This window comes from Elephas maximus, chromosome 7, assembly GCF_024166365.1.
Source record: "Elephas maximus indicus isolate mEleMax1 chromosome 7, mEleMax1 primary haplotype, whole genome shotgun sequence".
Classification (NCBI taxonomy): Eukaryota; Metazoa; Chordata; class Mammalia; order Proboscidea; family Elephantidae; genus Elephas; species Elephas maximus.
Window position 1 is genome coordinate 130,389,524 of NC_064825.1, and position 23,627 is coordinate 130,413,150.

The window sequence follows — 23,627 nt, forward strand, 5'->3', positions numbered from 1 at the left end:
CCCCACCCCAGTGGGGTCTGCAGGGAAAGGCCTGAGAAGCCCAGTCATCGTCAGCACCAGGGCCAAGCATGTGTGAGGGTGGCCAGGGATGGTGCCAGTCCTGGACTCAGCCCCCTGCATCTGCTGGGAGGGTCCCTTTAGCCCATGGCACCCTCTCCTTCCCAAGGACTCAGAGGGCTCTGTGTCTACCCCACTCGTCAGTTGCCTCTTGTAGGTTCCAAGTCCAGTTGCTGTCGAGTTGACTTCAGTACATGGCAACCCCTTGCATGTCAGCGTAGACCTGTGCTCCATAGGGTTTTCGGTGGCTGGCTTTTTTAATTAGATCGCCAGATGGTTCTTCAGAGGCGCCTCTGGGTGAACTCAAACTGCCAACCGTTCATTCAGCAGCCAAGCATGTTGACCACTTGCACCACCCAGGAGCTCCTCTTGCAGGTAGCAATTGTATTACCTTGTCTTTTAATTTCCCATGTAAGTAGGGCTTATCGCTTCAATAAAATTATAAGCACCTGGAGCACAGAATGGGCGGGGCTATAATACAGTGGAAGATAGACTTGGGGTTGAATTCAGGCCCTGGTGTTTACTCATTGAGCAAGTCACTTTACCTCTCAGCCTTGGTCCTTATCTCTAAACTGTGGATAATACTTCCCTAATGAGATGGTTTTAAGGATTCAACTAGATATCGTATGTGCCACATTCAGCCCAGCAGATGGCATTGGCAAGCACTTAGTAGACATGAGATCTCTCCCCAGCAGCCCCAGGCACTCAGTAAACATGTACCTCAGGATGTCCCACCTCCAGGTACCTCCTAGACCTGGCATCTGCACCCACATGCTCTGCCTTCCTTCCTGTTCCAGGGGGTGTGGGGGACACCCTCTTCCCTGTGGGCTAGTCCCTGGCCCTTCTTACCTTCCCAAGGCCCCACTCATGCAGTTGCCTCCACACTATCCCGCACAGTCCGTCTTCCTCCCTTCAGCGTGTAATTATGCTGTAATATCGCTCTACTTGAACAACAAGCCCTCCCTTGATCCCACCTTCCTTCTAGTTACCACTCTATTTCTCTGCTCCCTTTACAGTGAAAAAAGTCCCTGAGAGAATTAGCATATGCACTGCGCCCACTTGTACTGCTCTTCCCTCTTGAGCCCTCTCCACTCAGGCTTTGATCCCTGTCACTCCGCTGAAATGTCTCCAGTGGGCTCCCCATTGCCAAGTCCAGCGTGCCGTCCTCAGGCTACATATCGCTGAGCCTCTCAGCAGCACCTGAGACCATTGATGAGTCCTGCCTCCTTAAAGCACCTTCTGCCCAGACCCCCCTGACCCGCACTGTCCTGGATTTCCTCCAGTCCTACCACCGGCTAGTCCTCCGTTTCCTGTGCTGGACAACCCTGCTCCTCCTTCTCCCTCACCTCTGAGAGTCGAGGGCCCAGGGCTGTCCTCCCAGCTTCTCATTTCCATCTACATTAGAGCACAGGTGATCTCCTCCACTGTCGTGGCTTTAAATGCTATCTAAAAAATGCCCACATTTATGTCTCAAATCCAGACCTTCCCCAGCATTCCAGACTCATCGGTCCAGCTCCTGCCCTTCCCACCACTTTCTCATCTTAGTATTGGGTACTATCTCTCCTTCCAATTGCTCAAGCCAAAACCCCGGGAGTGTCCTTGTCTCCTCTCTTTCTTAAACCTCAGAGCTGAACAGATTGGCGAATCCTGTCAGTCAATTCCACCTTCAGAACAGGAAATGAGGCCACTTCTTACCACCTCCACCTGCCACGGTTCAGACCACTATCACCTCCCACGTGGCAACCCCAGTGCTTCCTGAGTGGGTTCACTGCCTCCTTCTTCCCCCACCCCTGCAATCTATTCTCCACCCACAGGCAGAGTCATGTTTTCAGAGTTTGATTATGTTATTCTTTGGCTTAAAACCCTCCAACGTCTTCTCCTTTCCCTCAGAATAAAATCCAAATTTCTTGCTGTGACCAGCCCTGTTTACCTCTGGCCACGTTTCCCACTGCGCTCTCCTTGCTCACTCTGCCTAGCCACACTGGCCTCTGCTTTGTTCCATGAGCAGGACGAAAGCACTCCTGCCCTGGGCTTTTTGTATTTGCTCTTCCTTCTGCCTGGAGGGCTCAAGTAGGTGTAGCCTCACTCCCTTACTTCCTCCAGGTCTGCTCAAATGCCACCTTACCAGAGAGGCCATCTCAACCACTCTGAAATGGTACCCTGGCACCCTCTGTCCCTAGCCCTTATTTTTCCTACCACTAACTGCCACTGGCCTGATATTTACATGTTTGTTTTTGTTCACTTCCTCATAACTAATAATAACACAGGGGACCTTTGGTGCCTGGCACATAGGAGGTATTCAGTAGATGGGCCGAGGACATGGTATGTAGCCTGGAAGAGCCTGAGTGAAGACCCTAGTCTCTGCCCTGCCACTTCGCTGCTATGTGATATTGGACTTTACTTAACCTTTCTGATCTCCAGTTCCCCTCTCTGTAAAATCTACTGTAAAGGTTTTTTAGGAGGATTAGAGGTAATACGTTTTAAGTACCACAGACATAGTCAACACTCAGTGAAATGGAGGCTACAGAGGCCACATAGCTTCTCTGTAGGCCTGTTTCCAAGGAGTTAATAATCTCATCTCTCTCTGCCCCAGGATGGAGGGCAGATGTGTCAAACGAAGGAAGCACTATATAAGGGATATTGATTCATTCTCCTTGTCAGACCCTGTCCTAGGGCCCCCTAATCATTGTTTCTGGCTCTAGCCAGTTTCTTACCATAGCCCCCTCAGATGGTGGCCACCTCTGAGCAGGTCCTGCAGGTTGAGACCCTCCCCCACCCCTGCTTTGGATCCAGGTAGGCCCCAACGTGGGAAGCAGAGGTGCATGCTGGGAATGTGTAGATCTGTCTGGACGTGTGAGCCATGGGTCCATGGATCTTTCTCTGTCAAAGGAGCTACCTACCTCTGGAGTGGGCAACACTGGGCAGGGCTAGGTAGTTCACAAGTCAGGTTTCCCCTGGCTGGTCAATGAAATGACTAAAGAAGAGTACTTTCCCTATGCACCACTAGGGGGTGCCAGAGGCTGCTTAGCTCTGGCTTGGACCATGTCTCCTAAAGCACTCTTCCTTCCCTCTAAGCCCTGGGGCTTCGGCAGCATAGAGGTATAGGCACCCAGGAGACTTGGAGAAAAAGAGGAGGCCTGGTATGGGCCTGCTCTCACCTACCCACTTGCTGGGAACTGCCAGCCAAAGCAAGGTCACATTAAGGGACTGGAGGTCAGGATTCCAGGTTCTTTATTGATAAGCATTAGTGAACTCCTTGCCCTGTGAACTCAGCCAGTCTCTGCCCTTAGATGCCAACCTTATCAGGAAGTGCATCTTTGCCTCAGCCGCCCAAGTCTGCTTCCGCCAAGGCTGTGCCTAATTTGCCACACTGTCCCCAGGAGCCCTAGTGTTTAGGGTGACATGTGGCAGGCTCAGGAGGGTCATGGCCAGGTCCTTGTCCAGACAGACCAGTCTCCATCTAGGAGAGGTGCAGCTTCTTCTGCATAGTCTCTGAGGGGGGCTCCTGGAGCCTGATGGTTACATGGAGGGGCTGGGCCGTGGAGACCTCCAGGTTCAGCATGTTGCCTTCCCCGTGAGGCTTTTCCTGCCACAAGTTCCTCCACAGCAGCGCTGAGCCGAGGGCAGCAACTGCCTCTTCCATCTGTCCCAAAGTTCTCCATGGCTGCAGGATTGCCAAGGGCAGGAGGTCCTGGGCGGGCGGTCCTGAGCAGGCGGTGCCTCAAAGGGGATAGAGATGCCAGAGGCTGGGCAAGGTGCGTGGGAGGGAGGGGAATTGAAGAGAGAGTCAGTTAAGTCCCTTGGTGATCTGACCTTACCAGTTCCAGTCCTTGACCGTTGGCTATTGCCCTTGACCAGCCCCTCAGTCCTAAACAGTCCTTGGGCCCTGGGTGTACCCTTTCCCCCAGCATCAGCTCAACCTTTTGCCCTCCTGAGCCACGACCTCAGGGCCTTCTTGTATGCTCAGCAACAACTGGAGGGTCCTGTCCCTTGGCCTGCATCCCCTTCTCCTGAGGCCAGGCAGCCCCACCCAGGCCAACAGGGCAGTGGGCCTGGAGAAGGTCCTGGCTCCCTTGGGTGTCCCCCACCACCTGTCTCTGACCTGCATTGGAAGCGGGGGTCTCCGGGGTGGGTCTGTAGCACCTGATGCACCTTTGGGGGAGGGTCCAAGCCCAACTGTTCTGCCCGATGCCAGCGCTGCAGCCGTGTGATCCCTGCCAATGGGAAGAAGACACAGGGACTTCACGGGGCAGGGGAGAGTCAGGGCTAGAGAATGTGTGTTGGGGTGTGTCCAGAGCCTCACACCCTAGTCCCAGGAAGCAGTGCCCCAGAGAGGCAGGCATGGCTCGGGTGGCTTCAGGGCTGGCTCAGGAGGGCCCCTCGAGGGGCCTGAGTGGGTGCTCACCTGTGCAGGGCCCGTACTGCCAGGCCAGATCAAACTGCCTCAGCAGCTCCAGCTCCTCTTCGTCCACATCCCCGCTGGGGGACTGGGGCTCCTCGCCTGCAAGGCGAAACCGTACTCAGGCCAGGCCGCCCCTGCCTCCCGGCCATCTGCTGCCCCAGGCCTCTCCAGCCCGTTGCCCCCGCCATCCTGCAGCCAGACCGGGAGTGGGGAGTGGACCACACTCTACACCCTCCCTCCCTCCCGTTCCCCCTCCTCCGCCGCCCCACACCTCAGAGACCTGGCTCGGGTGCTAGCTCCCCCTTGCTGTGCCCGGCGGGCCCCTCCCGCCTCTTCACTACGGGGTAGGAGTCAGTGATGAGCCGCTTCCGGCCCATGGCGGCCACCCAGGCAGGCGGAGAAGGAGGCGACTGCGGGGAAGGGGCGAGACAGGCCAGGGCGAGAGAGACAGCTGCGGAGAGGGAGAAGCGGCCAGCGACGGGCAGACACGGTGACCCAGACGAGCGGAGGGAGGAAGTCCGGCAGGTTCCAGGGATGACGCCCCTCACCACCCCCACAGGCACGCAAACAGGAAAAGCCTGAGCCAATGGCAGGCCGCCTCTGCAGGGCGGAGCCCTGGCTCCAGCCAATGGCGGGCGGCGCGGGAGGGGGCACGTTGGCTGGGCCAAAGGAACTGTCAGATGCCCCAGACTTCCCCACCTCGGCCTGCCCCCCTTGTCCCCGCTTGTCCGCAGCGGGGTCTCCAGGGACTTGCGGAGCGTTATCCTCGGCCTCTCACTTCCCGTTTGTCCTTCCTAGGCAAATCTTTTCAGCCTCAGTAATCCCCGTGGCCGTTTTGTAACTCCCCAGAGCCCCACGCGAGGCTTCCGCCCGGCCTCTTGGCCCAGGCGCGTTGTGGGGGCAGTTCTGGAGGTCCGAGGAGAGTCCGCGCTAATCCAGCCCCTTCTCTGCTCCCACCCCGTTCCCATGGGCCCAGGAGACCTGGCTGGAAGAGCCCGCGGGTTCTGGAGCTCCTTTCTCACAGTCTGAACCCAGAGACTGCCCACCCTCAGTCCAGTCCAGCGCCTGTCTTGTCAGCCCTCCTGGGGCCCCCAGCCCGCCCGCCCCACTAGTCAGGACAATGGCATACTGCGCAGGAGGCAGAGCTGAGGTGCTAGTCCTCTCCTAACTTGCCTGGGTCCCCAGGCCTTCATTGGGGAAAGCTGCCACGTCTCTCGCAGTCAGGTGAGGAAGCGAGCAGAAAATACAACAGTCCTAACAATGTGCCAAGTCCCATTCCAAGCACTTTCCCACGTATTAATTAAATAGATGTAAGAATGTTTTCCAAAGTAGGAAGTGTGGATACGTTATGGTCACTGCTGTTAACCACGGGCCTTCATGCCCTCCAGGAGCTCACAGGCCGTCAGGGCGATCAAAGCATGCAAATCATCAAGGCCAGGATATGATTCCTAACAGACAAAAAAAGGAGGAGAAAAGGAGTGTCAGAGACTGTAGAATCCAGGGCTGGGCTAGCATCCGAAGACCTCCTGGAGGATGCGAGCTGCTGTAAACAGTGTCTCCCAATTCTCCACCCATGACCTTTGTCCCTCGGTCTCCTGTCATCGCTGACTCACCCCTACTCCCGCCTCCCCCTCACCAACTTCCTGGCAGCGGGTGAAAGTGCTAACCAGTGGGAGTCTGGGAATTTGCAGCAGGCCCAGCACAGCTCTAATCACCCTGGGGGGATCCCATGGGCCCTTCTTTCCACTCCCCAGAAAGGGCTGGAGGGTGAGGCCAGCTCAGAGGACTCTGGTTCTGCTTTCCCAGGCTCTGGGTTCTGGGTGCACTGTGTTAGGAAGAGAGCTGGGCCCTGGGGGACCTGTGGCCAGTGGTCTTTGTAGAAGTAGGAGAAGTGAATGCTCTGGAGGGAACACCAGAAAGGGGGGGGGAGGAGCAGGCCATCCTTCAGGGGCCTCCTCCTTCCTGGCTCCCCATCAGCTTCCCTAAGGGGGGCTGAGCGGGGAGTGAGCACTGTGGGTGCACTGCACCGGGGTGGAGGCCCTTCCCTCCTTTATTGTCTGGGCTGGGCCATCTAATCCCCCCATCTGCCTCATGGACTAAGTGGGGCCCACATCCAGGGAGACAGGGGCCCGGCAGAGTTGGGGCGGGAGCAGGGAAGCCCATTCCACGGGGCTGGGAAGGGCTCAGGTGTTGTGTCCAGCTGCGCATTGAGTGCCCTGTGGAGGGACAGTGCTAGGCTCTGGGGGACTGGCCACCCCTTCTTGGGGGCCTCAGAAAGAACCTCCTGGACTGCTCCCAGAGGTACACTTGCACGCAGGGTCCCAGCTGTTGCCACCACCCACCTCCTGAGTCCACAAAGCCCTGAGGGAGTAGGGAGCCATGGGTGGGGCAGACCCCTCCTCATTCCTGATCCCTCCCACCCCTGAAAGCTGATAGCCGTGGGGCCCTGCCACCGCCCAGGGAGCGTGAAATGGGGTGTGCCGCTGGGCAGCCACAGCGACTCCTCCTGCAGCCTGGGCCTATGCCTTCCTCTCCGTCTGCAGCCTCTGGCTCTCTAGCCTGCTCTGTGGGCATTGTCTGGGCTGTCCCTGCCAGCAGCCTCCAGCTCTGCCTGGCTCAGACCCTGCCGGCCTGTTGCACCCAGCCAGAAGATGTCTCCCTTGGGTTTCACCCCCGCCCCCCAGCCACAAGAATGAGAATCAGAGTGGTCAGCTTGAGCACAGGACTCTGAGGCCCGGCTTTCTGGCCAGAGTGAGGGAACTCTCCACAGGCAGCAGCGGCCTCTCCTCCCATCAGACAGCAGGATAAGCCACAAGGGGAGGGGGCACCCAGGACCAGAGCCATCCTTGTCCCTTGGCCTTGCTCCATCAATCAGTGGGATAGCCCCGAGGCAAGGTGTACTCATGACTGGAGTCATCCTTGTCCCTTGGGCCTACTCCCTGACTCGGCATCTGGACCCCAAGGTGCGCTGGCAACTAGGCCAGCCCTCAGCTGCCACCTCCGTCTTTTCCTCCTTGCCCCCTACCTGTCTGCCTCATATCACCTACCTGCCTGAATTCCTGTCCTAACCAGGCAGCGTCCTAGGCCCATCCCCGAAACTGCTGGCCTGGGGCTTCTCACAGTGGCAGCTTCAGGCTGAAGGGCCAGCTGAGGTCTGAGTTGAGGACTAAGTTCTCTCTCTTTTGAGGCATGTCCTGAGACTCAAGCTCAGGTTCCTTGGCTCACCCTGACACCCAGAGGCTGGTGATGGGACTGACGGGAGTGACCGCTGATTCTCGGCTGGGAACCCTCAAGGGGAGCCCAGGAGAGAAAAGAGCTGGAGCGTGAAGGGGCCCAGTACCTTCCTGAGAGCCGAATCCTGCGGCTGGCTGCTCTGAGGGGAAGGGGATTAGGCCTGACTTAGCTCAGACAATGTGGCAGGACAGGAGGGGGAGCTCAGCACTGCGCCTGCGCCTGGTAAGCTCCCTCCCTGCCCCCAGCTCACGATGGGGCTTGTGGGCAACTCCAGGTAGAGCTGGGAAGGTGGGGGCAGGTGAGGGAAGAAAGCAGCTGCCTGTGGCCCAGAGGCTGTGGGGCGTACCCTGCTCTTCCCTCTCCCGCAGCAGCCCCTGCTCAGGCCCCCAGGCCCTGCCACCCACTCTGAGCTCAGGGGATTCTGGGCAGCCAGACTGATATCTCAGCCCCCAACATACTCACATGCCTGAGGCCCCATTCCTCGCCCTGTGGGCCAGCATTCTTCCTGGCAGTTCCTCCTAGTTCCTCACTGCACTCCCAGACACCCCTCCTCCGAGTCGAGTGGGCTTAAGGGCCAGTGGGAGCCTGCTCGAGGTAAAGGTTCCTCAGGGTCTCTCTGCCACAGGATGTCTATTCTGTCCCATACCAACTACCACCCTCCATACCTCCTCCAGTCCCCTCCCGGTTTACCTTGACCATCCTGCTCTGGAGAAGTCCTGGGGCCCTTCTGGCCATTCTTCACCTTGGCCACCAGGTGTCAGACTTGGTCTAGCTGGAAGGAAGGTCCTCCTTAACTGTTTCCACCCCATCAGCCAGGTCTTGGAGATCAGATATAGTTGGAGAGGGGCCTAGGGGTGACCTCTGACCTGGCGAGGCTGAGGGACCCAACAATAGTTGTGACTGAGAAAGGGCTGGACCTGAAGTTTTCTCACAGTCCCTCCATTGCCGCCCCACCCCACTGACAAGGGCTTTGTCCACTGCTCGTAAAGGGGGGACCCAGACTGAGTCAGGGAACTCAAGGACTGAAGGGACAAAGGCAGGGACAGTTGTGGCTCCAGAGAAGAAGGGGGGCTGAGAGGGGGCCGCCTGTTGGAGTGCTCGGGGGCCTGAATCACTGCCCTTGCCCTCTAGGTTAAGGGGAACAGACACCTTGCTTTGCTCTTCCCCATTTGGGGTAGATGAGAGAGAGAGAGAGTGTGTGTGTGTGTGTGTGTGTAAAATGAATGCTTGAATTAATCCCCTCACATACCGAGGAGATCCCTGAGTCCTGGGTGTTGGGCCAAGTGCCAGCAAACCTTGTTCCCACCATCACCGAACCCTCTTCCATATCCACTCCTACCCCACCCCAGCAGAGCTACTGCCCTCAGGGAACCAACCCCCATCTTGTTCATCCTCTTGAGCACAGGTGCACTTCTGGGCTCCCTAGATGATAGTGCAACTAATCCCCAGTGCATGGCATCTGGAGAGGACAGTGAGGAGGGCCGGCTCTCCCTCGCGCCATTCTCCCAAGCCTTCCTGGGAACATAGACTTCTAGAGATAACATCCCCCAGGACTCTGCAGGGTACCAGGTAGCCAAGGTTCTTAGGATACCTGGGCCCCTGACTGTAAGGCCATACTTGTGTGGTGGAACCTCAGATAACCAAGGGAAGCTCACTCGGCCCCTCACTGCATCTCCTAAGACAGCTGTGGACAGAGAACTAAGGACAAACTCACTCACAGAAAAGACTGATGAGCCATCCCTGGCCAGCAGACCTGTGCCAAAGAGCTAGCATCTTCACAGAAGGCCCAGGGGACACAGTGGCAGAACTCAAAGGAGGGTTCATACCCCCAACAGCTCATTAGGGAGCTGTCTGGGGGAGACTTCGAATGAAAACTCAGAAATGCCCTCTCAAGTGGCACTCTCCTCTGCGGCCCTCCCTCCGGCCGTCCCCTCCCTCCCCCTGGAGCACCCTTATCTGCCACAGTTTTCCCTCACTGCCACCTGCCAGCACTCTGTGGCTCACAGCCAGCCAGCAATCCAGCACCCTAGAACCCCTCACCCCTGATGGTTCTCTGTCTTTCCTGCCCTGCGAGTAACTCAGGCCTTGTATGATGCCTTATCTTTACCTGTCCCTTCTCTGCTACTGGAGAATGTCACCTTCCATGCTGACTGGCAGCCCTCTGTAATCTCCTCCAGTAGTCTCCTTATTCTAGTCCCGAGGCCTCTCTATTCTTCCCCACCCACCACCCTGCACTTAGCCAGTGGCATGTTTGTTGTTGTTGTTAGGTGCCGTTGAGGCGGTTCCGACTCATAGCGACCCTACGCACAACAGAATGAAACACTGCCCGGTCCTGCGCCATCCTTACAATCGTTGTTATGCTTCAGCTGATTGTTGCAGCCACTGTGTCAATCCACCTCGTTGAGGGTCTTCCTCTTTTCTGCTGACCCTGTACTCTGCCAAGCATGATGTCCTTCTCCAGGGACTGATCCCTCCTGACAACATGTCCAAAGTATGTAAGACACAGTCTCGCCATCCTTGCCTCTAAGGAGCATTCCGGCCACAGTTCTTCCAAGACAGATTTGTTTGTTCTTTTGGCAGTCCATGGTATATTCAATATTCTTCGCCAACACCACAATTCAAAACCGTCAATTCTTCTTTGGTCTTCCTTATTCACTGTCCAGCTTTCAGAGGCATATGATGTGATTGAAAATACCATGGCTTGGGTCAGGCGCACCTTAGTCTTCAGGGTGACATCTTCGCTCTTCAACACTTTGAAGAGGTCCTTTGCAGTAGATTTGCCCAGTGCAGTGCGTGTTTTGATTTCTTGACTGCTGCTTCCATGGCTGTTGATTGTGGATCCAAGTAAAATCAAATTCTTGGCAACTTCAATCTTTTCTCCGTTTATCATGATGTTGTTCATTGGTCCAGTTGTGAGGATTTTTGTTTTCTTTATGTTGAGGTGCAATCCATACTGAAGGCTGTGGTCTTTGATCTTCATTAGTAAGTGCTTCAAGTCGTCTTCACTTTCAGCAAGCAAGGTTGTGTCATCGGCATAACACAGGTTGTTAATGAGTCTTCCTCCAATCCTGATGCCCTGTTCTTCTTCATACAGTCCAGCTTCTTGGATTAAAAACAACACAAAACAAAAAAAAAAACTCTTCCTTGGTCCTGCTAGATATTCCTTTTACCCCAAACTCTTGAGTGAATACAGTGACCCCCTTCCTTTTCCACCGTACCGTTTAATCTCATAATTGTGTCTGCCTCACAACTGCTTTCAAAGGTCACCTGTGACTGCCTAATGACCAAAGCCAATGGATTTCTCTTAGTATTCTCTCAGTTTCTCGGGGACAGCTGAGACTGTTGATCAGACAGCTCCTTAAAACTCTCTTCTCCTGACTTCTACTACACTGTTACCTGGATACTTGTTCAAACCAAAACCAACCCATTGCCGACAAGTTGGTTCCTATTCATGGCAACCCCATGTGGTACAGAATAGAATTGCTCCATAGGGTTTTCTTAGCTGTAATCTTTATGGATGCAGATTGCCAGGCCTCCTTCCACAGGGCCCCTGGGTGGGTTCAAACTGCCAACCATAGTCGAGCACAAACTGTTTGTGCCATCCAAGGACCTTGATACTCTTTAAATTACTTTAATTCAGCAAACTACCAAGTCTTTTACTGTGTGCCAGTTATTGTGCCCACTGCTGGGGGGGTGCAGAGATGAGTAAGTCCTGGCTGGCCCCTGCCCTCTGACACTGTCTGCTTGACTGGGAGGCAGACTGAGCTAGCCATGATCCTGTCCCATCTCTCAAAATTCTGCCCACCCTCCAAGACCAGTGTCTAATCCCACCTCATGCATTTATGCAAAAGGTGATTATTGGGTACCTGCTATGAGCTAGGTTCTGGAAACATGAAGACTGGAGACCTCCTCCCCTCTGGCAGACCAGCAGGGCCTTCACTCAGCCAGCTGGGGTCACACCTTCTCGATGCCCATAGTACTTTCCTGCATCTTTCTTTCTGCACTTAATCAAATTCTGCTGTGTGTTTCAGCACTGGATGGCCGGAGAGTGACCTGTTCCCTTTAGATTATTTTGTCCAACACACATTTATTGAGCGCCTTCTTTGGGTAGGGCCTTAGCTGGGTGCTGCAGATAGGGAGATGGAGGAGGACTCAGAATCTGCCCTCAAGAAGCTCACTGTTGGGTGAGGGGGTGAGCATTTCTCTCCATATTCCTCGTGACCCTTGTATTGTGCCTTACATATGACAGATATTTTGCTCATGCATGGAGAGAGTTCCAGATGCCCCTCTTTTGTCGTTAGGCAGGACGCAGGGCCTGAGGGTCCCCCTGGCCATGGCCAGCAGATGTCTCTGCCTCAGGAGCCTGGACCCCTCAGGGCAGGAAGGTGCCCTCCACCTTGGGCCAGGTGACCCAGGGACATTCAGCAGAGCCTGATATGCTCTGCCTACAAGCAGGTCCAGCCCCTCCTGCGCCCTCTCCACCCCGGCCTCCTCTTCCCAATGGGGTGTACACATGTTGGTTCCTCCCAGGCCATCTGACATGGGTATGCTTTTCCCTCTTAGTGTCTCAGGAAAGCTGGTCTTTTCTTCCCAAGTAGATGGAAAGCGCTGTAAGGGCAGGAACCAAGCTCAGTTTTGGGCTCCTGGCTTTCCTATTCTAGTTAGCACAGTGATGGGCAGGTCCTTAAGGCTTTAAAATAGCTGTCAACTGACATTACCATCATTTGTTGCTCCCTTGACTTAAGGCACTGTCGCAGGAGGCCCTTGTAAAACATCCAGGGACTACCCGGGGGGCAGGTAACCCATTCATTTACCCAGTGGTTCTTAACTAGAGTGTCATGACACACTATGTCCCACATCATCTGTAAGTGCCACAGCTGCTGTTGCTGCAGCCTAGCACTTGCCTTCACTGTTTCTGGTTTCCGTCCCAGCGATCTTGTCAGGGTACTACCCTTACTTCGCAGATGGGGAAACTGAAGCTCAGAGAGAGTAAGTAATGTCTGAGGTTATTCAGCTAAAAGGTTATGAAGCTGCAGTTTGGGCTTAAGTCATCCCTTGAATCAATCCATCTCACTCCCTTCCAGCCCAGAAGGAGGTCTCCCACCCTCCTACCCGCCCCATACTTCCTTACACTAGAGAGAGAATGGAGCCACAGCTGAGAACTGTGACTTAGCTGCTGTCTGTCACTCTCCCTAGAAAATGAAGGTATAGAGGAGAAGGTGAGGAGCACTGCTCTGGGGTCCCAAGTGGATGGCAGCAGATGGGGGTCCTGGAGAAACTGGGACCTAGTGCTCAGGGGCTGACCACTTAGGAGAGGGCCCCAGAGGAGCAAGTAAACAGCTCTGATGTGGAGGGTGGGCTGGAAAGGAGAATTTCATAGCGGGGAGCCAAACCTGTAAAACCATTAAGTGACCCGGAGGGGTGAGGAGGACAGAGCAAAAGCAGGGAGGAAGAAAGGAAGGGACAGACAGAGATATGTGGGAGGACTACCTGACAGGGTTGGTAGAGGGAGCAGAGGGACCAGGAGGGGAGTTGGGGGAGCAGGAAGAGGGTAAGGGGAGCAGGAGGAAGGTAGGGGGCGCAGGAGGAGGGTAGGGGGCACAGGAAGAGGGTGGGGGAGCAGGAGGAGGGTTGCGGGAGCAGGAGCAGAGATGCGTTTGCTCGTCTCTCCTTGGGGAGGGAGGGTGAGAGGAGAGTCTCTCCCCGCCAGCTCTGTGTTTCCTGGGTGAGCCCCTGGGGCTCTGGGCCCTCCACTCATGGCAATGGGAGCCAGGGGCTGGGGAGGGCCAGGAGAACCAAGAAATAAGAAACAGGAGGAGGGGCGAGGCCACCAAAGAGCATAAGTTCTGGGGAAAGCATTTTATTCGTTAATACAAGAATAGAAATTCTGTAATAAATATCATCTAATAAATAACATCTCCAAATAAATAAATATTAATACAACAAACTTAGAGTCATGAGTGGGTGGGGCTGAGGGCCCAGGCCAGGGGGAGCTGCCCCCCACACCCCAAAATGCTACTGCAATGTAAACTTTCAGGAAATCCTGTGGCTGTGTCTGTAGTTGCCCTCCCAAGCCTGGGCAACCCACAGATACCCTGGGGAAGGGCTGAGAGGAGGCATGGTGATGCCGGCAAATACCACAAGGCAAGGTGCCGATGCTCACCATGGCTTCGTTTGCCACCCTGGACCACTGACTGCCTTGGTGGCCCCTGGGTCACGTCTGTCCCCACCCCTCCGCTTTCGGTATTACCTGTCTGGTTTACAGGCCACCTCCAATGCAGAGCCCACCTCTTCTATTTTTAATCCCGTTTTCTTCCTGCTTAGTTGCGCCACCATGTTTGTTTCCTGAACTGGACATAGAGAGTTATTTGGGGGTAGGGAAACAACACACATCCAAGGAGAGTGGGCCAGCCAAAGGGCTTCACCCGAGAAAGGCACTTGCTGTGGTGGCCCCAATCCCTGACCTACTGTCACGCTTCCTGGAAGTGCACTTGAGAGGCTGGGAGGCACTGGCAGTGGTGGGCCGGCAACAGGAGATGGTGAGACCTTTGCGAGCCAACTTAGACCACCTGGGGCTCCCTTGAGCAGTACTTCTTGTAGAAATGGGATAGGGCCTATTGCACCTCTTCCCCAGACCTGTAGGACTTGGGGAGGCGGGGAGGAGACGGGGCTACTGCATCACACCCCGTCTCATCCAGGGGAGGGCCAGAAGCTCATGGCTTCTGTCTCCTGGCTCAACAGATGTTGGCATACAGGTTTCTCTCTCCCAGAAGGGAGCACGGTTTCAGTGGGGAGGGGTAGGAGGAGGGTGGTAAGGCAGAGATCAGAAGCCGTGGGCCTCCAAGCGCAGGGTGACCGCAGCAGCTGGAGGCTGTATCTTCTTCTTGAGCCTGTTGAAGTCCTTGGCTGAGCGCCACAGCCAGGTCTGCAGCTCCTTCAGCAGCCAGAAGTCGTCCATCTTCTGGAGGAAGTCGCTGTGGGCAGGACCAGGGGCCCAGGTGGGCTCTGTCCCAGGCAAGGGCTGGGGCAATGGGTAGCCCAGAGCTGCCATGACGCCAGCAATGCTGCCGAGCAGGCCCTGGAGACTGGTGCAGAAGTGGGCCAGGCTGCGGCGCAGCTCGGCCGTTGCAGCCTGGCGGTTGAGGCCGCGCAGGTAGCACAGAAGGTGGCTGTAGGCCTCGTAGTTCTGGGTCAGCCGCAGTTTGTCATTGAGGCTCCGCCACACATCAAGGTCAACGGTGGCTCTGGGCAGAGTGTCTGCCCCCAGCCGAGGTGGGTTGAAGTCAGGCTCATTGAAAGGGGGGCCCAGGTAGTTCAGCTGTGGAAAGGAGAGGGCGATGGGGAGGGAGGGCGGAGCAGCGGCTCCGTGAGTGGCCACCTGCCCCAAAGTGTCTACTTCGCATCTGCTCTGACTGGCCCCGGCAACGCTATGCTTCTCTGTTCAGGCCTCCCTAAGTCTCTCCGACCAGGATGTCATTTGTAGGGAGGTGACAGTTGAAGCAGCGGGGATGATGAGCTCTACAGAGAGGTACAGAAAGAGAAAGCCCGCAGTGGATGCTCAGTCAGGACACACTGACTGCTGGGTGTGTGGGGGCCCCCCGTCAGGGCAGGCTAGAGAGGAAGAGGAGCCACCACCGAAGGCGCCAGGTGGTGAGGCTGGAGAGGCAGAGGCCAGGGAAGAGGACCTAAGAAGGGAGCAGAGCGCAACAGTGTGGCTGCAAAACAGAGTGAGAATGAGGAGAGGAGGCGGGAGAAGGCCTGACTGAAGACCTTGGAGAGGGCCACCGTGGTAGCCTGGAAGCCAGACTGCAGGGGGTTAAGGAGTGAGTGGGTGGAGAGGAAGTGGAGGCAGAGGGTGTAGACCACTCCTTGGAGAAATTTGGCAGGGGAAACCAGGAGAGAAACAGGGTCGGCTACTAGAGGGGGTAGTAGAAGCAAGCAGAGGTTTCCTGGCCAGGGAGACATCGCGCAGCCTCACTCAGCGTGGACGTGCAGGTCCCACTCACCTGCAGGGACAGGGGACAGATGGGTACTCACTGACACTGCAAGGAGGGGCTTGGCTAATAGGAACAGGGCTGCAGAAGGAAGAAACTCCAAGAGTGGGGCAGGAGGAAGGGTCTGGAAGGCATATAGGGAGGAGGGCAGGGCCCTTGCCAGTCCTCAGGGAGAGGCCTGGGGCCCAAGCAAAGGGCCGAGGGCCCTGTCAGCAGAGAGAAAGGGAGAGAAGAGAGGGGCGAGGCCTGGGATAGGCGAGGGCCCAGGGGGAGGTTCACACGCTGACAAGCACAGAGACAAACTAATTTCCTCGGTGTATCCTGGGGCTGGAGCCAGCTCCCCCGCCACCCTCCTCCCCTTCCTTCCCTGGCTCCAGAGTAGGGTCTGGGATTGGAAGAGGAACTCGGGAAGAGGGGCCAGCTCCCCACGGTCCTTGGCTTCTCTGACCTCTTCCTTCCCTCCTGGGCTGTCTGAACACCTCTGGACCATCCCCAAGCACTTCCAGCACAGCCTCCATCCCCACCCTACGCCCCTGCCAACACCAGCCTGGGTCCCTGCAGCCCCCCCTCCCCCAGGACCCCTGTAGAAGCCCAGCCAGGATGGAAGAAGCAAACAGAAGGGAGGCCCAGGGGTCCCGAGCAGCAGGGGCCCAGGACTGGGGGCAGGGGCGAGCTGGAACACAGGCCTGGGAGGTGGGGCCCCTTCATCCCCACCCAGCCCCGCCCGTGTGAGAGACACCACAACACGGTGTAAACAGAGGAGACTTCCCCAGCCCCCAGGGGGAGGTGGGTGGCTGGGCTGGCAGCCAGTGGGGCAATGGGCCAAGGCGGGTGCGAGGCCTGCCCACATGCCTAGTCCTGGGGCCAGGGATAGGGAGGAGGGGGGCACCAAGAGGGAAGGGCAGGAGATAGGCCAGACAGGGAGACTGCTTGGAGCCAAAGGGCCCCTCCTCAGCACCCCATCACTCACCAGGCCCCTCATCACCTCTTTTCCCCCCAGCTCCTCTTCTCATTCTTGCCCAGCACCCAGACCCCTAAAAAAAAAAGACCCCTAAGCTGCCCTGATACTCACGTAAGTCCCAGCCAAGCTGCGGAGTTGGTGCTCCAGGTAGCGGGTGAGGTCGTAGGTTTTCTGGATGGACGGGCCGGGCCCTGGGTCCCCTGTACGGTTGAGGGCTGGCACCGCAGGGAGATGCCAGAGCACAGTGCACAGGCAAGCTAGCAGCCCCCACGAGTCCCCTGTGGGCAGGAGGGCAGGGGCATGAGGTGGCCAGGCCCAGCGAGGAGGCAGCTGGCAGCCCCTCAAGTGTCGGTCCCCACCTTGGGCTGGGGTGAGAGGGAGGGGGGACGCCAGATGGGAGGCGGAGGGGATGGAGGAGGTGGACTGTTCCTGGCCTGAGAAAGTGTGTGTGTGGAGGCATGTATGTGTTTGAGGATGGGGCTTGGTGTGTGTGTGTGTCCGTGTCTGTGTGTGTGTATCTGTGTGTATCAACAGATATTTAAGAGTATGTTTGTGTGGCAACTAAGAAAGATTCTTTGGCATGTCTGCCACGGCATGTGTGCCAACATGTATGTGTGTGTACAAGGCGGGCTGGGACCATTCCTGGGTTCCCTGTGTACCTCAGCCTCCTCTCCCAGTCTCACCATCCCATGGCAGCATGAGGGGATCCAAGCAGAGGGGAAACAGCACCTTTCAGAGCTGGCAAGGGAGGCGTCCACCCTGAGGCTGAGGGTGGGGGTGCGGCAGGGAGGGCCGCAGGCTGAGAACAGAACAGAGGGGCTGCAGATTTAGGGAGAGACCACTGGGGCTGGCTTCTGGAGTTGGTGGCGGGTATACTCTAGAATGTGATTCCTGGGCGTGGGAAGTGTAGGCAGTGTTAGATTGAAGAATCTTCCGTGTGCACTCTCAGGGATTAGCTGCAGTGTGGAGGTTTGCCCCATTCTTACCTAGGGTTTTGGATGGAGGAAAGTTCGACCTGAGTGAGGCCTTTCGATCAGCCTGCAGTGGGGACTGAGAGAGACAGAGGGGGTGGGGAGAGAGGGAACAGAGACAGATGCATTCGATGAACTGGGCTTGTCAGCTGATGGTGCTGGAGAGCGTGGACATCCAGGATGCAGAGGCCAGAGGTCAGGGGTCAGTGCAGGGGGCCAGGGGTCAATGCAGGGGGCCAGAGGTTAGAGGTCTTTGAAAGGGGCCAGAGGCTAGGGATGTAGGCAGCTGGGAAACATGCACTTCTAGGCTTTTAGGTGAGGTCCAAGGTCAAGAGCACTAGGCCCGGATTCAGTGGGCATTGAGATTGGGTAAAGGCAGTTAGGGATAGGATAGGGTAGGGATAAAATTGGCATTGGCTAGGTTAGGTTTAAGGACTGGGTTACTTTTTAAAGTTTCAGGGTTTTAGACTTGGGCTTTGGTTGATTGAGTTTGGTTGAGGTTTGAGTCCAGCAGGGGATGTGGTTAGGTTAGAGGGCAGGCAGAGGGTTACCCGGGGCTAAGTCTTTGCCTTGGCATGTCATTACAAGGGCTAGCTGGGGTTTTAAGCTTGGATAGGTGTGAAGTTCTGGGTGATTTCTTTCCTCTAGTTTATATTTTGTACTTTCAAATATTTCTGCAATGACAGAGATTGCTTTGATAATTAAAAAATCAGTTTGGTAGGTTTGCAATTTGACTACACTAGAGTTAGGACAAGGAGCCCTGGTGGCGCAACGGTTAAGCGCTTGGCTATTAACTGAAGGGTCAGCGGTTTGAACCTACCCGGCAGCTCCGTGGGAGAAATGACCTGGCGATCGGCTCCCATAAAGATTAAAAACTCATTGCCATTGAGTCAATTCTGACCCATAGTGACCCTATAAGTCAGAGGAGAACTACCCTGTAAATCTTGACGGAAGCAGACTGCCACATCTTTCTCCTGTGGAGCGGCTAGTGGTTTTGAACTGCCAGCCTTTCGGTCAGCAGCCAAGTCTTTAACCACTGTGCCACCAGGACTCCATCCTGTAAAGATTACAGCCTAGGAAACCCTAGGCAATTGGGGCAGTTCTGCTTTATTATATAGGGTCGCTATGAGTCAGAATCGACTCGATGGCACACAACAATAACAACAGAGTTAGGATAGGGTTTGGAGTTAAGAAAGAATTAAGACTAGTTGGACTTTAGGTTAGTCATAGTGCTGGCTTAAGGTTTTAGTTATGGTCACAAACTAGGAGAGGTTTAGGACTCAAACTGTATAACGATGTCCCTTATAAATAGAGTATAGGGGTCAGGTGGAGGCTTTTGCAGTGGGCCAACTGGGCCAAGTTGACTCTTTCAGATGCTTGACTAGCTGACTTTATTGACGCAGTGTGGGAGTAGGGGTTCCCAGTCACAGGGACACTGCTCTCTAGGTGAAGCATTCTTGGTTTGAGGGTGTGTGTGTGTGTGAGAGAGAGAGAGTAGGTTTGTGTGTGTATATTTAGGAGAGAGACCAGGGCCAGGCACATAACTGCCCTGCTTTCTTCCTTCCTATCTGCAACCTGTGGTTTCCTTCTTGAATGTTCCTCTCATCCTTCCTTTCCATGCCTAGCTCTTGTCTGAGTTCCTTTCTTCTCCCTGTTCTTCACATCTCAAGACCAGCTCTAGATCCTCCTATGCAAGAAGCCTCGGGCCCTCCTCAGCCCAGCTCCATTGGGGACCTGGCTGGGTTAACTCCAAGATCCTGTGGGTACCACGTGGGATTAGTTTTGTAGGGTGGAGACCTGCTAAGGGAGGAAGCAGCCCTGCCAGCCTTGAGGTAGTTCTCAGGACCGAGTCTGGCCTAGCTCACCATTAGTGGCAATGTTGGGGGCTTGGTGAAGCAGAAGCTGGGAGCTGGGCTCCCCTGTGTCCCCACCCTGCCTTGGGACAGCCCTGCCAGCCAGGGTTCAGGAATGCTCTGCCTCTCTCACAGAGGAGTGGTGGTCAGCAACTTCTCTGGCCCCTCTTGCCCCCTCCCTTTCTGGGCCCTGTGGGACATCCTGGGGGGACCAGCTCCCTACATGGGACAGCAGGGGGAGAGGCCTTTGGATAAACAAGAGCTAAGTCATCTGGGCAGAAAAACGGCTCATGAAATTAACCAGACGAGGCCGGTGTTTCCAGGAATATTTCAGTTCTGAGGTAACTGTGTCACTGCAGGCTTGTTGGGGGGGGGGGGCAGGGCAGAGAGCAGAGGAGCCGACTGACTGTCCCACGGAGCACCAGAGAGAAAGAAGTCTAAGAAGCCAGAGGGAGAAGAAGCAGGAGAGTGGGAAGTCAAGGACAGGCGCTGCCTCCACCCCCCTACCGAGCTCCCACTTTAGGGCCAGGAGGCATCCCAGTCCCTGTCCCCCTAGCTGGAGGCGGGGGGGAGGGGCTGGGCACGCTATAGTCTTTGGGCAGCAAACACCTGGGGTGTAGCCTGGAGCCAGACAGGAGGGAGTGTGCCTGCAGGGAGTATGTGGTGGGCAGACTCCTCTCCAGGGCACACACAGGTGGACCTCGCAGGTGGCCTGCGGGGCCTGTCACAGCCCCCTCCCCCAATACTGGCCCCCAGCCCGCCCACCCCGGCCCTGCTCTGGCTGCTGCCCACCGATTGTTTACATCCGTCTTCTCCCTGTGTTTATAAATCTGCTGAGCACGTGAGAAGCTAATGAGTGCAGCTCACGTTTCCTGCTGCAGCCCCCCCATCCCCATCCTGGCCCCCGCCCAGCCAGCCCCTAATTCCATCCAGATCCCTGGGCCCTGGGAACCTTGGCCCCTCTCATGAACATACACACTCGGCCCACAAAAGCACACAGCCACTGACCCTGCTGCCCAGGCAGGCGCACTCGCCCTCAGTGCCTGGCCTGCGTACCGCCCCCGACCCAGGCAGCCTCACTTGGTGGGGTGGGGGCTCAGCAATGCAGACATGCCAGGGTGCATCAGACAGGCAGCTAAGCCAGGGAGGCCCCAGAGAGAGAGTTCCAGAGGTGTGGGTGCGGTGGCTACAGACTGGGCTAAAGATGGGGCCAGCCAGGACTAGCATGTGGGTGACCTTGGAGAGGTGTATTGAGGGGAAGTGGGGGAGAGTGGGTTAGGGGTGCTATGTACCCTGTGGTGTAGATCCAGGCACTTTGCCTTCTCAGGGAAGGCCCAAGAGGGGCAGAGGGGAAGGGCCCACAGAAAACACCCACCTATCCTGCTCCTCTGGGCTGGCTGCTCTCCCCCTCACTTCTTCTCTCCCTTCCACCCTCTTCTTGGTTCCCTTTTCCCCAGACTGCTGAGCAGTGGCTTAGAGGCTAGTGGGGAAACAAGGGCCTGGAGGCTGGAGACAGCTGATGCTACCAAACCCGGGGAACGCTGGACTTGTGCGCCAAAGTTCCTCCCAGCTGAGACATGTGGAGCTCCATCTCCTCAGCATCCCCCCTGCCCTGCTCTTCCAGACTAAACAGAAGAAGAAACTGAGGCCCAGCGGAAGAAGCAGAGGGCGGGCCAAGCTCCTGCCCTGGGAAGTCAGTAACTGAGACAGGAGTGGGCTTTGATTTGAATGAGAGTGTCCTCTGTTGGGCCTGGGAGGAACCCTGGGTGGCCCAGGACAAGCAGCGTGAAGCCAGCGCAGGGGAGTGAAGTGAAGCAGTGGAAGTGTGTGGGGGCATGTGAAAGGGTGTTGTTATCAAGACTGTGCAGGAGGCTGTGGGAGGGGCTCAGAGGGACAAGGTCAGAGCCAGATGGGAATAGGCAGGTGGGATTGTGGGGCGGAATGTGAAGTGTGGTAACTGAGGAGCTGGGGCAGAGGTGTGCACATGTGGGACGGGACAGGCGAGTGGGGCTGTGTGTGTGGAGGGGAGAGGGGCCATCACACCAGTCTGAGGTGGCGGGGGTGGGGGGGGGACAGCTGCCGTCATGTCCGCCTGGTGCCTGGTTAGCTGTGTGGCTGAAGGCTGCGAGTATGAGCCAGTGGGAGGAGTGGGGATGGCCTGTTAGGTACACAGGGCCATGTCCCTGTGTCATGTTTGGTCAGGGGTCAGGGCAGTGAAAGCCCGCAAATGACATCTGCTTGGGTCTGGGTCAGAGTGACCACGATAGAGAAGTCTGTCTAGTACCCCTCCAAGACTCAGTCAGCTGCTGCCCACTAAGTCCAATCCCTTCCTCTCCTGGCAGCCCCTTCCTACCACAGGGGACGGCCAGGCGGGGCCCCTGAGGAAACAGGGCAGTGGCCCCTGGGGTTAGGGGTCTGCAGGGAAGGCTCCAGGAGCTCAGTGTTGCGTTGCCTGTTAGGAAGGGAGGGCAAGCAGAAATGGGGAGGACCTGGCAACCCGGGCTTCCTCGAAGGGTGCCCTCTCTGTGGTGACCTCTCGCTCCCGGCCCCCACCCCGGGGGGCGGCGGCGGCGCCTTCTCCCTGTGTGGCCCCAGCACCCCCGGCCCGCTCCCGCCTGGTCGCTCCCTTCCCGGCGGCGGGGGCGGCTCCGGGGCTCCCGGGCCCGGCCCGGCCCGGTCGCTGCCCTTTCCCGCGCGCCAGCTCCCTGCCCGGCCCGCCCTCCGCTCCCCGCCCGGCCCGTGCCGCGTAAGGGCTCCGGCGCCGGCGCTGCTGCCGCTCCCCGGCCGGTGACGGACTTTTTCCTGCCAGTCCAGCCGGGCTGCGCCCGCCCCCCGCACTAATCACTCCCAGGCCCCCGCGGCCGCCCACCGCCCGGACCCTACCTGCCGCCGGCTGCTCGCCGGCCACGGGCTGCACGGTGGGCTCGGGCGGCTTGTGCGAGTCCCGCGGCTCGGCCCGCCCGGCCCGGCCCGCTCTGCCCTCCGCCCTCCGCCCTCTCCCCCCCCCCCCGCCGGCTTCGCTCCGCAGCCCGAGGTGTCGGCCTCTGCCGCCGCCACCGCCACCGCCACCGCCGCGTCCCCTCCCCCGCCGTGCCCTCGCCCTGCGCGGTCCCCGCCGAGCCCTCGCCCGCCGGACCCGCTCGCGCCTCTGCGTGGGGCTCAGTCCGCCGGCCTCCCCGGGACCCCGCCGCGCCGGGGCTCCAGGTTGCCGCCTCTCGCTCTGCGGCTCGCGGGCTTCCCCGCGCCCGGAGCCACCTCCTGCCCCGCCGAGCGGACTCTCGGAATGCCGCGTCCCCGCCCGGCCCCTCTCAGGGGTGCCCGGCCGCGCCTCCCCGGCCCGAGCCCGGCTGGCGGGCAGCTCCGGCCCGGCCCCGACCCGGCTCCCGGGGGAGGACGGACCCGGATCTCGGCGCGGGGCGGGGGCGGCGGCCGGGGTTCGCCCGGGCTCCTACCTGCTCGGAGGTCCATGGGGCTGGGGGCGGCCGGCGGGCGCGGCTCCTCTCCCGAGGCTGACGGAGTGGGAGGGCGAGCCGCGGCTCCGGCGAGGCTTTAATAATCCCATCCGCCAGGCCCACTCGCAGGTTTTTTTCGCTCGGTTTCGGATTTTTTTTTCGGTGTGGGACATTCTGCAAACTTTTTTTTTTTTTTTTTCTGACGTGTAAAGCTGTAACCACAAATTGTAGCGGCCCTCCCCGGGGTGGGGGGAGGAGGGGAGGAGGAAAGGGAGGGCTTCTGGGGCTTCTCTCCCTCCCACAGCACCGAGGGGGGGTGAGGTGAGGCGAGGCGGCGGCGGTACCACCCTGGGCCTCCTGGGGGAGGGGGCGGGGAGGACATCAGTCCGTCTGCAAACTCCGGCAGCGAGCCAAGGGGGTGCGCCGGTCCCCTGCTTTTCTTCTCCCTCGGTGTCGGCCGAGGGCCGCCTGCCCCCCGGCCATGGCCCGGTGCTGTCCCCTGCTCCCACCCTACCTCGCCCTCTTCATCGCCAACCTTCCCTCCCCTCCCCCTGAGTAAATGTAATGACACATTTTCCCAAATGCCAGCGAGCTGGCCTCGCAGCAAGTGATGGTGTTTTTCCTGCTGCCCTTTGTCTGGGCCGACCGCCCCCCTTGCCTATTGTCCCGCCGCTTGTCCCATTTCCAGAAACTGGGCTAAGTG

General features: G+C 57.7%; 2 protein-coding genes across 6 annotated transcripts; both read right to left on the minus strand.

Moving 5' to 3' along the window:
- Positions 1-3,271: 3,271 nt before the first annotated feature.
- On the minus strand, positions 3,272-5,025 carry POLD4 (DNA polymerase delta 4, accessory subunit). Of its 2 annotated transcripts, XM_049892632.1 has the most exons (4): positions 4,740-5,024; positions 4,463-4,558; positions 4,160-4,271; positions 3,272-3,803 (listed from the first exon to the last, which is right to left on the minus strand). In XM_049892632.1, exons 1-4 carry the CDS (start codon positions 4,834-4,836, stop codon positions 3,779-3,781), a joined length of 330 nt encoding a protein of 109 aa, XP_049748589.1. In that variant the 5' UTR covers positions 4,837-5,024; the 3' UTR covers positions 3,272-3,778. The 2 variants fall into 2 exon arrangements, with proteins under 2 accessions (XP_049748589.1, XP_049748588.1); XM_049892631.1 differs by having other exon boundaries at positions 3,272-4,271; positions 4,740-5,025.
- A 551-nt stretch (positions 5,026-5,576) lies between these two features.
- Positions 5,577-23,179, minus strand: CLCF1 (cardiotrophin like cytokine factor 1). Of its 4 annotated transcripts, XR_007518288.1 has the most exons (7): positions 22,925-23,179; positions 16,760-16,926; positions 14,162-15,011; positions 13,944-14,043; positions 8,384-8,568; positions 8,156-8,278; positions 5,577-5,907 (listed from the first exon to the last, which is right to left on the minus strand). XR_007518288.1 is itself a non-coding variant. In XM_049892630.1 (3 exons), the coding sequence occupies exons 1-3, from the start codon at positions 22,938-22,940 to the stop codon at positions 14,517-14,519; spliced, it is 678 nt and encodes a 225-aa protein (XP_049748587.1). In that variant the 5' UTR covers positions 22,941-23,179; the 3' UTR covers positions 12,872-14,516. The 4 variants fall into 4 exon arrangements, 1 of the variants encoding a protein (XP_049748587.1); XR_007518287.1 differs by having other exon boundaries at positions 13,944-15,011; XR_007518289.1 differs by lacking the exons at positions 5,577-5,907; positions 8,156-8,278 and having other exon boundaries at positions 8,456-8,465; positions 13,944-15,011.
- Positions 23,180-23,627: the final 448 nt, after the last annotated feature.

What these genes read in the sequence shown, in the direction of transcription:
- POLD4 (XM_049892631.1), bottom strand. Translation starts at nt 4,836, where the DNA reads ATGGGCCGGAAGCGGCTCATCACTGACTCCTACCCCGTAGTGAAGAGG. An exon ending in GGAGCTAGCACCCGAGCCAG is followed by an intron (nt 4,559 to 4,739) that starts GTCTCTGAGGTG and finishes TTCGCCTTGCAG; the next exon opens with GCGAGGAGCCCCAGTCCCCC. An exon ending in GCAGTACGGGCCCTGCACAG is followed by an intron (nt 4,272 to 4,462) that starts GTGAGCACCCAC and finishes TCCCATTGGCAG; the next exon opens with GGATCACACGGCTGCAGCGC.
- CLCF1 (XM_049892630.1), bottom strand. An exon ending in GCAGCTTGGCTGGGACTTAC is followed by an intron (nt 15,012 to 16,759) that starts GTGAGTATCAGG and finishes TCCTTTCCACAG; the next exon opens with CTGAACTACCTGGGCCCCCC.